The sequence below is a fragment of the Podarcis muralis genome, chromosome 1 (genome assembly GCF_964188315.1).
Source record: "Podarcis muralis chromosome 1, rPodMur119.hap1.1, whole genome shotgun sequence".
NCBI classification, from domain to species: Eukaryota; Metazoa; Chordata; class Lepidosauria; order Squamata; family Lacertidae; genus Podarcis; species Podarcis muralis.
Window position 1 is genome coordinate 108,021,112 of NC_135655.1, and position 15,459 is coordinate 108,036,570.

General features: G+C 42.7%; 1 protein-coding gene across 5 annotated transcripts in view; it reads right to left on the reverse strand.

The window, feature by feature from the left end:
• Positions 1–15,459, reverse strand: part of COBLL1 (cordon-bleu WH2 repeat protein like 1) — a 93,129-nt gene that overhangs the window by 25,663 nt on the left and 52,007 nt on the right. For all 5 annotated transcript variants that reach the window (XM_077936814.1, XM_077936825.1, XM_077936820.1 and 2 more), the window contains exon 2: positions 1,807–1,992. In XM_077936814.1, coding sequence (XP_077792940.1) covers positions 1,807–1,898 — 92 coding nt within the window. In that variant the 5' untranslated portion in view covers positions 1,899–1,992. The remainder of the gene's footprint in view (positions 1–1,806; positions 1,993–15,459) is intronic.

The window sequence follows — 15,459 nt, forward strand, 5'->3', positions numbered from 1 at the left end:
TTATTTAAAATCCTAGGAAACATACCTAATTCCTGCTGGCTCATGAACAAGGACCACCCAGATATAACTAAAGACTAGCAAATACACACACAGCTTTTCTTTGCTGTTTTACAGTCTAGTGAAAACAAACTAGTACTTTTACTACCGCAAACCCTGTATCAATTCTTGTAAGTCTTACCATGCTGAACTTAAATGACCTGTACAAAAGCTCCACGTAGAAGGGCTCCCAAATCACAATTCTTTTAAAAAGCTAAATTTGCCAAAATACCCAAACAATTTTTTTTCCCCGCCCAAAAAGCTATGATTCAGATTATATTTTTATTTCAACTGCCTGAACGGAATTTCATTGCAAGTAAACATTCAATTCAATTAAGTAATTGTTTCATCAGTCTAAAATTCAAGCGTGAAAACATCAGTCACCAAATCCTGTATTTTGCACCAAACCTTTTTTTTCTATTTCAGCATCTATTCTGCAGTAAATACAAATTTTAAACTGTTAACTGAAAGCAATGTTCCACCTGAATTGTAGCAACCTGCCAATCATGTTTGCACATATTTTCAAGGGGGTTCCAGTATTTCAAATTAGGCCACGTTTTGGAAAATTACTTACTGGGTCCTATTCCTAAGTAAAATTCTGAGGAGGAAACACAGATAGCCAAACCTAATTACAGCAGTGACATCTGCAAATCCACTGGCCAGGGATATGTGATAAATAGAATACCTGGCACCACACAGATAATTACTGAAAGATCTAATTTCCACTAAAGTTTTGGAGCAGGTAAGAAACAGCAAGGATGACTCGCACGATGCCTTCCTTTCTCCACACACTACACAAATGAGAGAATACCCAGCCCACCTTCCCAGAACTTTATTCAAGATGCTTTTCTTACGTAGCAGATGGCTTAAATAGCCATCATATTATACACCAATCTTCACAGGTTTTGCTGCAGATTTTAGCATCTAAAGAGTAATTTAGAGGTCCTTGGAGGGCCACGCTCTAAAACGGAAATTATCTGGGCAGATTTATAGGCAAGAAAATGTTTCTTTCACTTTTGTTGCTCATTGTTAATTATTACTGAGAACTGCCTCCACTTTTCCCCCCTGTTCTTTCAATTTTATCATTTTGGCCAATTTCCACAAACTAGAAAGAAGTCTGCATAAGCCCCCAAATGCTTTTTTTTAAAGGCTCCAGGGACCTGTGCAAACTTTGCCCTAGCTCACAGGAACACACAGCTCATGGAAACTCTTGACCAAGACTTGGGAGCAACAGAGCTGTGTATCAATCTGAGCTAAAGCTTAGGGCAAAGTTGCCTTACTCTCTGTAAGCCTTCTCTTTGGGCCATGTGACTGTGCCTCAACCCCACTCTCAGTCTTTCCTAGTCACATGGAAGGAAGGTATTACATTTTCACTCAATCCAGCCAGAGAGAGTTTCCTAGAGTTTTGCCAGACAAGATTAGCTCCCGTTTGCCTTGACATTTCCCTGAGCTGTGCCCCACTGGATAGCTGAAGGGCTTCACTATTCCCCGAAGTCTTAAAAATCTGTCTTTGGGGACCTCTGGTTGAACTGCAATTAAGTTATCTAGGACAAAAAGCGAGAGGAACAAGGTTCATTTAAACTAAAAAACAAAACAAAACAAATGTACATTGGTGCAATATAACAAAATCATGTGGGCACAAACAGCTTGTTGGGTTTTTGGATCACAACATAGACATTATTGGATTTCCTGGTTCAACACCCAGGTTGAAATTAGTACGTGCTAAAGCACTTCTGCTGCAAAACAGCATGAATTCTTTCTTAAACATACCTGCCATTAACAGTAGTAGACTTGATCACATCACCTGGGAGAACCACAGACAGCTCAATGTCTCTGTCGATTATGTTTTCTTTTTGCTCCATGGTGAAGTTAGTTAGTTCTGAATCATCAAAAGAAGAACAGTCAGTGATCCTTGTCTCAGATGGAGGACGAGGAGCTTTTGGCTTGGCTTTCCGTCTGAAATAGAACATAAATTTAACGCAATTAGGAAAAAGCGTATCAGCAGAACACTACAAGGAAGTGGGTAAAGGCTTCAGTGCTGGAGTCCTGGATGCAAGTGAGCTGTGCAGTTCCTGAGTTGTCTGCTAAATCCGAGGGAAACTCCCTGACCAAACTGAATTACCAGTACAGTGATCAAGCAATTCAAGGATTGTTTTGCAAGGCACCCCAAGGTTTCCTGAACAACTAAGCTGGAATTGTCTCTCTCTCTCCCCCCCCCCCCCTGCCATTAAGCTCTTTTCCCCTCCTGGTTCACACAATTGCCTTTTCTTTGCAAAGCTGCACTTTAAGAAGTCAAGTTTATCTAAGAGTCCAGATCCTGACCTATTGTATTTGGGAATTCTCATTTGAATGCACAGGACTGTGATAAGATGGAAGAGATATTGGTTCTTCAGGGTTTTGCCAGTCTGATTTTGGACATCCCTTTGCAAACTTCCCACTTTTTGGAAGCAAGGACAACTGTGATTGTGATGGTTGAGATATATATGAGACAGATATATTTAACCTTCTCCAAAGTGCATAATCAAACAATGCAGTGTTTTTAAATTTCTCTCTACCCCTTTAATATTTGCTTTTCACAACATGTTACATGAAGATGGTAAGCAGAACATTACAGAAATATACTACAATCATATTAAAATCAGCTCTGCGTCACATATTTTAAAATGTACAGCACTGGACACAGACATTATAACATTTACTTAACACACTGCCAAGTATCTTTAAAGTATGTTGCACTATAAAATCTGGTAAAGGAACACGGGCAATACACAACTTAGTTTTGCTCAGGCTATAACCCTTCCATCTTGCAGTAAGCCGTGGGGATGGGAACAGCTCTGCAACGGCAATGATTTTGGGGGCAGGAGCGGGGGGAGGGACATGATGGTGGTAAGACACAACTTAGGGATAGTTAACACATATATGTGCTCCATTCAGTATGCAGTACAGTAATTTGATAACTTTCAGCTGAACATGTGTATTACCAGCCCCAAAACACACACACACACACACACACACACACACACACAATTAAACACTGGATCTGAGGCAATGCAAGTCTGTGAAGTCTGCTTCATTTTCATGCAACTTCACTTAGCAGAATGTTAGAGCAAACAAAAGTTAAGTAAACACCTGTGGGGGAGGGAGGGGAAATTGTTCTCAGAAAACACAACTATTAAGCAATTTAGCCTTGAAATTGAACAGCATGATGCACGTAGCAGGAATGACCAGGTAAATACATCAATACAGCAGGAAATCATGTGTCATCTGTTTTGAAAAGTAAGACTGGGTTAAGGCTGCAATTCTGAGGCAGCTTGGAGTGGGGGGGGGGGGTTCAGAAGATAAATTACCGTATTTTTCACTCTATAAGACGCACCAGACCACAAGACGCACCTAGTTTTTGGAGGAGGAAAACAAGAAAAAAATTATTCTGAATCTCAGAAGCCAGAACAGCAATAGGGATCGCTGCGCCGTGAAAGCAGCAATCCCTCTTGCTGTTCTGGCTTCTGGCATAGCTGCGCAGCCTGCATTCGCTCTATAAGACGCACACACATTTCCCCTTCCTTTTTAGGAGGGAAAAAGTGAGTCTTATAGAGCAAAAAATACGGTATCTCATCCAGTGCCCCTGCAGACTCATGTTGAGGGTAGAGAGCACTCCTGTGTTCATCTATTCCTTTTAAAAAATTACCCTTCCCCTCTCATTATTCCCAACCCCATATTGTAACCCCAAATAACTCAATGGGAGAAAATGATGATTGTTTCAGCCCACGTCTACATAGTATGTAAAAGGTAAAGGACCCTAGATGGTTAAGTCCAGTCAAAAGTGACTATGGGTTTGCAGCGCTTATCTCGCTTTTTAGGCCGAGAGAGCCGACGTTTGTCCACAGACAGCGATCTGGGTCATGTGGCCAGCAAGGCTAAACCGCTACTGGCACATGGAGAACCGTGACGAGTTCCACAGTGCTCAGAAATGCCATTTACCTTCCTGCTGCAGCAATACCTATTTGTCTACTTGCACTGGTGTTCTTTTGAACTGCTAGGTTGGCAGAAGCTGGGACAGAGCAACGGGAGCTCACCCCGTCATGCAGACCCGAATTGCCAACCTTCCGATCAGCAAGTCTGAGAGGCTTGGTGGTTTAGACCACAGCACCACCCGCTTAGTATGGACCCCTGTGTGCACAGAGCATTCTGGTACCCTTATGGCAGCCTTACTACTTAATGCACTGGCCTCCGCAGTGACAGATTCACCAAAATTGGAGTGAAAGGATGTCCTACTGGACGTCGTCCCCATCAGTAAGTACTTCCAGTAACGTGGCACAGCAAAGAACTAAACTAGGTTCCAGAAGAGACTAAGGTGATTTCCATATATAAATCCCAGGCTTCCACTCACACTCCTCCCTCCCTCAAACCGACTACTAGAATTTTCAAATTCATAGAAAAACGGTGACGGAACCAGCAGGAAAACAAGTATGCTGCTGCACATATTTTATAACAGAGGTGGGGATCCAGTGGACCCCCCAGATGTTGATGGGATTTCAAGGACAGTATCCAACTGACACATCTTAACGCAAGGATTTCTAATTGAGCAACAGAATGTCCCTCCCTCTTTGCCCCCATCACCTCAAATCTGTTCCCGAAAGTTGGTGGAACCCCTAGAACAGATTTAGGGGACACATGGGAGGGAGTGCAAAGGGAGAAGTTCCACTGAACAAATGACACAAGTTACTCCAAGCTACTTCGGATACAATCCCAAGCACCTTCAGTCCCAGCCAGCATGGCCAATGCTCAAGGATGACCGACAGAATCTAGCAGCTATCCAGAGGGCCACGGGTTAGCCTACTCTGCTTTACAGAATGAAGATGTCAATAATATTTATCTCCCTTCTGGAGTTGGGTGCGAGAAAGAGAGTGAGTGGACAACTGAAAGGAAACAAGTGAGAACAAGACTGCATGGATGTGTGGTGTTTCTTCAGTCTGTGTTGTCCACCCCCAACCTAGAGGCTAATCTGACAGTCAAGAGTTGTGCCTTGCACAGACTGCATAATTGACGTGCAACACAAAGCTCATCTTGATTCAGAAAGCTCTGAAAAGAAAACTTTCAAACCACAAACAGAATACAGTACTGAGTTATGTGAAACTTCAGTGTTTATATTTAGAAACGTAATTCTAAAAGGAGTGTGGGAAAACAAATGAATGGTGCATGGGAGAAAAAGAAAAAAACCAACCAACTGGGCAATTCATAGCATTCTGAAGACGGTTTTTCCAAATTCAGTCCTTAGTTTATTTCTTAAATTTAAAAAATCCCAATTTATGAAAATAATGAATCATTATCACACAACTGTCAACATGGTATGTGCTCTGATCATCATCCACCTACATCTTGGCTGTGAGTCCAGGAAGACCTGCTCCTTGACTTGCATGCTTTTTCCCACCTGGCCTGGGAGGGCAGAGCCTGACTGACTCCAGCTACAAAAGCTGAGGCTGCTGAACAGACTCTTGGGTTGGGGTATTGCTAGGGGTTTTGGTTGGGAGCGTGGTTGTTCCTGTTTTTGATATTGATTTTTTTGTATCTTTATTTTAGATCTTATTATGATTTATATGGAAACTGTTTAATTTGGTTGTGTACTTTTTAATGCTTTATATTTTTTTGTTTATGGCTACTTTCGCTGTGTTTGTAATCGCAAGCCACCTTGAGCGTGGTTTTAACTACGGAAAGGCGGCGTACAAAAGTAAAATTATGTATGTATGCTGTCACAAAAGACAATGAGTTTTTTGTGATCTTAACACTATACCATGAGCTCCATTAGGAAAAGGCGCAGAAGAGGCCCACTGGATCAGACCAAAGGTTCATCTAGTTCATTATCTTCTTTCTCACAATGGTTAGTCACTGACTATTTTGAAAGCATTTACTGAATATTTGGAAGGAGGGGTGCCATTTCTTTGTTCTTTCTCCAGGCACTATTTTTAGAAAGGCAAAAATTATAAATATTTATGTAAAGTTCCCAGAGCCTTGAGGACAGAGAAGGGCATAAAGCTAAAAAAATTATAATGCATAATATTAAAGATGCAAAACCACAGCCTGGAGTGCCTCATGGGAATTTCTCTCTTTAGAACTTCAATATAAACAAAGTAAACAGGAGAACTGTAGACTTATATGTGTATGTATGTATGAACGGAGAATTTAGGAAGGATTGGGGGAGTTCTAATCCCTGAGATTAGACCTTTGCTTTAAAAGAAGAGGAGGGGTTTTTTTGCCTTAAAAGTAAGTTGCAACTTTCCCCAACCTTGTAGAATGGGTGGATTGGGGTAAAGCCACAACACACTGGATGAGGGACTGGGAAGTCAGCTATTTCCCACCTCTACTGTTTCTCCCTGTTATGCACTGAAGTTCTCACCCTGGACCAGCAGGGGGATACTGTAGATAGTTCAGGTCCACATATGCAAATAAGGGATCGAATGTGACATTCAGTGGTTGGATAGTTACAGAAAGTTGTTACAGTTACGTTGTACTGGAGCTCTATATAAGCAGGCTGGCTGAACCCTTCAGTTCAGTTCCGTTCTGGCCTGTGAATAAACAAGAGCTGTTTGAAGAATCGCTGTGTCGTCTGATATGTTCACCCACAACCTAACACTCCCCCTCCTCTCACATTCAGCCAAGCACTGCCCTCCTCTCTCTGATACAGTATGAGGTGTTTATGGTCACCCAATGAATTTCTGTGTGGGCAGGATCTGGCAAATGCTGCACAACAAATGGATACCTGTGGTCTTGGGATAGGAAAGCAATCTCCTGCCCTTACTGATTACCGACTTACAAACCCTGCAATTTCCTTCCCCCTGCTTGCTTTCTGCCAATTCCGACCTATTCCATGCGATAAATTAAAACCTAAACTGAATACTTAAGGATTTCTAAAATAAATTTTAAAAACAGGTATGCAGGTGCAAACGCACACACATATCACTTTCTATGAAATTCAAATCTTTTGCATCGGAAGCGCATTTCATAGTTCAACCATGCATTGTGTAAAGAAGTACTTCGTTTTTTCCGTCCCAAATCTTCCAATGTTCAGCTTCATTGGATTGCTCCAGGTTCTAGTATTATGAGTAAGCAATAAAGTAAACCGCAGTAAAGGACTGTGTTATTCCTCTCTTGTAAATGACTAACAAGTTCCATTGATTATGGGGTAGTGTGCGCCCTTTTTAATTTTTTACTTCCAGCCAAAGAAAACATTTTCCTCTGATCCTGAAGGAACCCCTGGACTCTCCAGGAAGGTCTGTAAAAGATTCCTCGTCTGAAACACTGGGAAGCCCCTGCAAATCAGTGCAGACAACAGAGAGCTATATGGACCACTGGTCTAACACTGTATAAAGGAGTTTCCTATGCAGCTATGCATCAAGTATTTCCCTTAAATAGCTTTTATACATTTGAAGGGAAGAGTGATTGGCCCCGTAAAGCATGATAATTAAGCTAATAATTTAACAGAATGCTGGAAAACCCTTTTTTGTACCACACTGAAACCAGAAGCCAGCTCCGCCAGTTGCTCTCTGCTTCTTTCTAAGCAATTGGCACTGACCCCTCCTCAGATCTGATAATATGACCTTTGGACAGCAGCAGTCCTGGAAACAGAAACGCTTTTCAGCTGGCTCCAAGTCCAAATGACATTTTCTTACTTCAAAAGGCTAAAAAAGCATACTTTGAGCAGCAGGTTAAAGCCAAATCTGTCACAGATATTCATGCTTTCAGCCAGGGTCGTTATGGCACCTAAGGAAAGTGTGTCAGACCCTGCAATAACTTGAAAAAAAATCCACTGTGTAAGCCTTTGTTGCCCGATTCCATAGCTGAAGTGAGCCACTAACAGTGAGGCTCCGACTGTTAGCATCTCGGCCATTTAATTAAAAGGCTCCTGCAGTTTTTAAAACACTTGAACTTCTGCAGTGTTGCATGACTGCAGATCAATCAACATTCATACTAACAGCAAACGTGTTCTCCAACTAGCTATCATTACACAGCTAAAACAGCACCATCCACGCACAAGAGGGAGGTTATCAGCAGGTTTCTTGGAACCAAAGCATTTGCAGAAATAGAAAAACTTTAGCGGGGTGGGGGACCCCTGAAAGATAACCCAATGGGGATCCAGCAGACTTAGAAGGGAGGAATAATAGAATCACTATAGCTAATTGTTGAGCTGGAAGGGACGTTGAGGGTCATCTAGTCCAACTCCCTGCAATGCAGGAATCTCAACTAAAGCATCCATGGATGGAATGGAATATCCTCAGAAAGGTCATAGCTAGCTAGCTGGCAGGCAGGCACTCTGAACAGGAGCATTTTCATGCTGCAACATTTTCTTGCATGCCCCACGGGTAGCCCAGCAAAGAAAAAAAGCTGCAGTCAATCCCAGCAGAGAACTAAGAAAACACTGGGTTAAATAAATCCTGCCTGTGGCAGTCCCAATCTGGACTGACACCACAGCCCAGCAGTAGCCAGGGGTGTTATATAGCTATGAGAATGGGGGTCCCAATCATAGCATTCAAAATTAGATCTACTGGCATCAATTCTAGTTTGACCCTAAATGTACCTTTCACTAAGGAAAACAAGGAATGAAATTAGACTGCCACCAGAAAAGCAAGGAAAGGAAAAGAAACAAGCTAACAGGCAGTAGGAATTTCTTTTCTATACAAAATACTTTTAATCTTTTAAATCAGTTTGTTAGATCTTGCTTTGTTGAATCAGCAGCATTATCCAAATAAATAAGTACAGGCGGATTTATTTGGTGTAAACAGGAGTTCAGAATTACAAGCTTCTCTTTCTGGCACTTTCAAGATAAAGTAGAAATAAACATGGCAACAATAAAAAAGTCATGGTTCCATGCATAAATTTCTGTTTTATTAATATTACAGGATAATAGTGAAAAATAATGAGTGTCGTTTGAAGGGAATTGCATGCCAGCAATATGGGAAGCTTTGCAATTTAAACGACTGCCTGGCCCCTTTGCAGTCAGCTGAATAAGCTGGAAAGATTAGGGAATCAGCTGAGGTGTAAGGCTGAAGACACAAGGTGGGGGGGGGGGATCAGAGACAGACCAATCTACACCCTCACAAGCAACGCATCCAGGTAGCGATACATTTGGGAATGTCTGTACTATTTCAGCTCTTCTGCTTCCTGCACGGCAGACATGCTGGCTGCTTCAGGAAACACCCCGTCGAGGCAAACAGGAAGCGAGTGGCACCAGCACCAGTGTGAGAAGAACAAGTCATCTGCCTGTCATCTGCAATATTTTACTTACTCTGAGTGAGACAGCACTTAGCAGAGAATGCAGGAAACTTGCCTTACAAAAGTTTATAAACAAAGACAATTGGCATGCACACACAGTTTCAACTGCAGGAGGGTTCGAGAGAAGAAAACCAGCAATGTTTATATTTGATGGCGTTTAAAGATTTGATACCCAGTTTATTTAGCAATATCCCTTGAAATATACCAGCAGTGTTCTACTGAAATTTAATGTGTGATGCACAGTAGTTCTGTGCTTGCACAGAAGCTTGCAGTAGATTTAAGCTGTGCTGTAGCCTTAAAGAGACAAAAGGAACATATTCTGGGGAAGTGGGGAGATGATAAATTATTTATATAACCTGCAATGCCAGGGGCATAGATTCAGGAAACGTTAAGCACATTTAAACCCCATTTATTTCAGCACATGTGTGGGGTTTTCCTGTTAAAATCAATAGTAATAATAGTAATCCAGGGTACTCAACTTTTACTAGATTGTGCCCAAGACTTCTACCACAGCCTGAAATTTTTAGTGCACACATTTTATTTCAAGGATTTACATCCTACACTTCAATAAATTCCCAGTACAATGTAAAATACAATGAAAATGAGAATATTAAAATTACAGTGTTTAGAGGAGAAGCACAACAGCAGGACAAATATATATTTAAAAGCCCAGATTAGATTAAAATGTCTGGAATTTGTTTTAAAAGGTTCTTGCCTGACAATGAAATATTAAAATAGGCACCAGGTCAAATTTCCTAAAGAGAGTATTCTACAGTCTAGTACCACGAGAAAGAAGTTCCTTCCCCAAGTAGTCAGACACCAAACCAACAGCTGCTAGGGTACCAATAGAAAAGGCTTCCGCTGTATATCTTAAACTTCTGAAGGCAAGTAGAACTACCACTTCCTCCCCAATGCTGATAAGTCTAGCTATGGGCATCATAATCTAATGGCACGGTATCCCCTGTCATTCATTTAAACCAAAACTTCCGAATACAAAACAATTTTGCAGATACCTTCAGATAACATTGCTTTAAAAGACACTATCTCACTAAGCACTGCTGCAGGAAATAGTCGATTTTGCACATGTCTAAACGAAGTTACTTTATCAAAGATTTCAATCTATTTTAGAAAGCAAGCAACCGACCACTCAATTTGTACAATATAGAATGATGGTACAGCTGCTAACATCAATTTCTAACTCAAGTCATGGAGGTGGGGTCCATTTTACAAACTACAGTGGTACCTCGGGTTAAGTACTTAATTCGTTCCGTAGGTCCGTTCTTAACCTGAAACTGTTCTTGACCTGAAGCACCACTTTAGCTAATGGGGCCTCCCGCTGCGGCCGCACCGCCAAAGCACGATTTCTGTTCTCATCCTGAAGCAAAGTTCTTAACCCGAGGTAATATTTCTGGGTTAGCGGAGTCTAACCTGAAGTGTATGTAACCCAAGGTACCACTGTATGTGCCACAAAATCTGACCAACCATTAAATGAACCGGAAGAGAACCCTTTGCATGCCTATGTGGGTGGTAAAATTTTATTCTGATTGTACATGTATAGTATCGGGCTGTGTGTTTCTACGTCCTTGGAAATTAAAAGGATAAGGCACAGAGACAGACAGGAGGGTAGCAAATATACTGGGTAGCAAGTGAAGAAAGAAATGCTATCCATGTAGGGTTGCTAGCCATTCCTAGAAAAACGTGATTGTCCTTTCCCCCCCCCCTTTTTTTGGGGGGGAGAACAGTGTCCCCCTGTCCTGTATGAACTTCAAATGGGATGCCTTTTTCACGTATTCAAGCTCCTCTTCTTCAAAACAGCACGCGAGCCAGTGGGTTCAGTGGGAGGAGAGCCGAGAGTGAGAGCAAGAGTTATCGTGGGACATGGGCAGAGGTTGGGGTGGGGCCAACTGCAGTTGCAAAGTGTAAAGAGAAAGGTTTTTTTGTTTTTACAAGTTCTATGCCAATCATGTTGAAAAAGCCTCCTCTAGGTGGCTTTTGTAATTTTGCCGAGTAGCAAAAATTGCACAAGTATAAACTATGCACCTGTTTTCATCACAAACCAAGGAGTGCGCATAATACAAATCAAACGGAGCACTTGTCTCTGCAGATGTGGGAAATGAGTTCCCTTTCCTCAAGCTCCCTAAGCAGTAAAAGTTATTACATCCCACAAGCTGCCACTGTGTTAACTACTACCTAGCAACTCAAGCACCCTTTGATCTTATCCAACACATCCCTGACAAACAGCAAACAATGCTCTAACCTTGTAACAAAATTACTAGAGCAGCATTACCTACCTTAGCAATAAAATAAAATAATCCATACTATATGTGCAATGTTACAATCTTTAAAAGTCTGATTCTTGAGGTGAAGATTTCAAACTGTGTTCCAAAGAAACTTACCAGGGGTTCCCAAGTTACTAATACCTGTTTATTAAAAGGTAAAGGTACCCCTGCCCGTACGGGCCAGTCTAGGGTTGTGCGCCCATCTCACTCTAGAGGCCGGGGGCCAGCGCTGTCCGCAGACACATCCGGGTCACGTGGCCAGCGTGACATCGCTGCTCTGGCGAGCCAGAGCCGCACACGGAAACGCCGTTTACCTTCCTGCTAGTAAGCGGTCCCTATTTATCTACTTGCACCCGGGGGTGCTTTCGAACTGCTAGGTTGGCAGGCGCTGGGTCCGTACAACGGGAGCGCACCCCGCCGCGGGGATTCGAACCGCCGACCTTTCGATCGGCAAGCCCTAGGCGCTGAGGCTTTTACCCACAGCGCCACCCGCATCCCAATACCTGTTTATTAGGTAAAGATAAAGGGACCCCTGACCATTAGGTCCAGTCATGGCCGACTCTGGGGTTGCGGCGCTCATCTCGCTTTATTGGCCGAGGGAGCCGGTGTCAGCTTCCGGGTCATGTGGCCAGCATGACTAAGCCGCTTCTGGTGAACCAGAGCAGCGCACAGAAACGCTGTTTACCTTCCCGCCGGAGTGGTACCTATTTATCTACTTGCACTTTGACGTGCTTTTGAACTGCTAGGTTGGCAGGAGCAGGGACTGAGGAACGGGAGCTCACCCCGTTGTGGGGATTTGAACCACCGACCTTCTAATCGGCAAGTCCTAGGCTCTGTGGTTTAACCCACAGCACCACCCGCGTCCCTACCCATTTATTAGATGACTAATAATGGCCAAAAAATGCCCTTCAAAGGAGAACTCACTCACCAATGCTAGTTTTTGTAAGCAACGGACTGTAGGGTACAGTCTAATTTAGCCCAGGCTGATGGTAAGACCCTCATAGGCTTTGATGCATTTACAGCAAGTAGTAATAATAATAATAATAATAATTTATTATTTATACCCCGCCCATCTGGCTGGGTTTCCCCAGCCACAAGTGGTTCATACATACTGAATTTAAATAAATAAGCCTCCTGGATTTCAAACCTGTACTTCTCTTTCAAATATGGGCTTCTCTTTATGTAGCAATTGCACTGTTCTCTTTGTTTTTGTGGCAAGGTTAGTGTGTGTTTGGGGTTATTATTGCTGTATTAATTACATCATATCTACACCTAGCCGGACAGACATGCCTCTTATATGATGATGATAAATGATGCGCTTTGTTAGGATCAGAAAAAGCAGGAGAGCAGTAACGGTCTCAGTGGCAAAATCAGAAGAGTACCAAATGTTGAGAAGACATCTCTGCTAGTAATGAATAAGGGATTGCATGCACATATTGTTGTATTTTGTTGTTGTTTTTTGGCAGTCCAAGCCAAAATCATGTGACTAATCACTGATTAACATATTGCCCAGCCAAAGGAATGTACAGCACAGCCAATGAAAGTACTGCGCGTGATTTTTACAGACACAGGTTTTCTCTTGGATTTACATCCATGTCTTTTCAGCTATGTGGCCATTTAGAGATGTGATTCATTGTGTTCCTTCTCACCTGAGGAAGATAACAAAGGTGAACTAGGAATCTGTGTTGCAATTTGATGGCCACAGATTTCAACCAGAACTTGAATACCTTCTTCATCTCTACCTCTCCTACCTGTTTTAACACAATAAATGGAAATCCAAGCAAGGGAAATGGGCCAGTGTGTTGGACAGAGGTAGCAGGAAAATTGGTTTCAGGATTACCACTGGTTCCACATGTAAACGTAAAAGAACCCTGGACAGTTAAGTCCACTATGGGGTGCGGCACTCATCTCGCTTTTCAGGTTGAGGGAGCCGGCGTTTGTCCACAGACAGCTTTTCAGGTCCTGTGGTCAGCATGACTAAATCGCTACTGGCACACGGAAGACCGTGACAAGTTCCAGAGTGCATGGAAGCGCCATTTACCTTCCCACTGCAGAGGTACCTACTAATCTACTTGCACTGGTATGCTTTCAAACTGCTAGGTTGGCAGAAGCTGGGACAGAGCAATGCAAGCTCATCCCGTTACATGGATTCGAACTGCCAACCTTCCAATTGGCAAGCCCAAGAGGCTCAGTGGTTTAGACCAGGCTTCCTCAAACTCGGCCCTCCAGATGTTTTGAGACTACAGTTCCCATCATCCCTGACCAGTGGTCCTGCTAGCTAGGGATCATGGGAGTTGTAGGCCAAAAACATCTGGAGGGCCAAGTTTCAGAAAGCCTGGTTTAGACCACAGCACCACCTGCAACCCATTTGGTTCTGCATGTAGCCATAAATGCCAATGCATCTGTGGTGGCTTTGCTGCTCAGTTTATACATTACAGCAATGACAGAGTAAACACTTTTTGTGGCTTTATCCCATGGTACTGATGTAATGTTTAAGGGCCAAGGAAACAGAATCATCTGGAGGAAAAATAATAGTACAGGAAGGCCCATAATGATTTGCCTGGCCTGCATAGGGCTGTGCCTTTAAAACTTTCCGGCAGGACAGTAAAGCCACGGAAAACCAGTTTCCAGACCACTGCTGTAACATATAACCGTCACATTTACAAAACTGACAGAAGACTGGCAGAGAGAACTACTTTGCTTACAGCAGTTGGTTCTCTCTCTGTATATATATTTGTGTGCCTGAAGTTGCTCCCCAATGTTTGCAAACATGCTGTTTGGATTTATGTGCATGAGCAGAACCTGAAATTACGCACACCACAGCAAATACCTTTTAATGTGTTCTGAGTGATTGTGTGCAAAATGTGACTTTTAAATTTTTAGCTTTTAAATTTTTCTGGTGGAGGGTGGGGAGATGAACAAAACGTGTCCATTTACGAAGATACATCACTTTGGTGAAAAGAAGCAGAACGCAATGCCTAAAATACAAGAACCAAGCCCCGTTTTGCAGCCATTTTATACCTCCACAAAAGTCATGCGAGATAGGTTCTGCTGATACCCAAGTTGGGAAGTGAAAAGCCATAAATTAAGTGAGTTAATGTGAGGCTGTACATGTTGAGGAGATGCTGAACTTAGTGCAGACACCTGATCAGCAGAGCTCTGAGCAGCCCTGAACTCCTGAGCTCAAGCGACCTGCCAGCCTCAGCTTCTAAGAGGAGCTGGATTGCAGGCATAAACCAGTGGTTCTTTTGGAGATATCCAAACCAAGACTCACAGCTGCAGCTTTGAAATAAACATTTCTTTCTTTTTTAACTTCTCCACCCATTGCCCCTTGTCATTTGGCTAAGAGGGACAGCGTTTTGGACTTTTGTTCCAGTAACCAGGAGGGAGTGGGGAGAGAAAGAGACAGAGACAGAGAGAGAACTCTATATGATGGTGAACTAGTGCTTGCGATAAACAAACAAAAAAAGGAGTTAAATGTAGGAATCAAGGCATAGCGTGTTGGGAGGGGTGTTTGCTTTCCTGGGTTTGTGTGTGTGTTTAATTTCACATGTCTCACAACCACCTGCTGCCGCAATTCATCATAATTATTATATTGCTTTAAGAGTTATTCGGGATTATCTTTGGTTTGCAGATACCACTAGGAATGCAACGCAATACAGTGCCCATCTCTGTGTTGAAATTATTGCTCAACATGTTAGAAAGAATGCTAGCAACACTGCCTTTGCTCCAACAGCCCTGTCACTAGCAGGCCAGCAACTTGCAAGAAAGAGCTGGTTTGCCCAAGATGTGCACAACTTACTACGTGGCTACAAACCAGACAATGGAGAAAGGGGAATGCTGAGCTTCTCCACCTGAAGTGATCAACTCTCCCAAACAA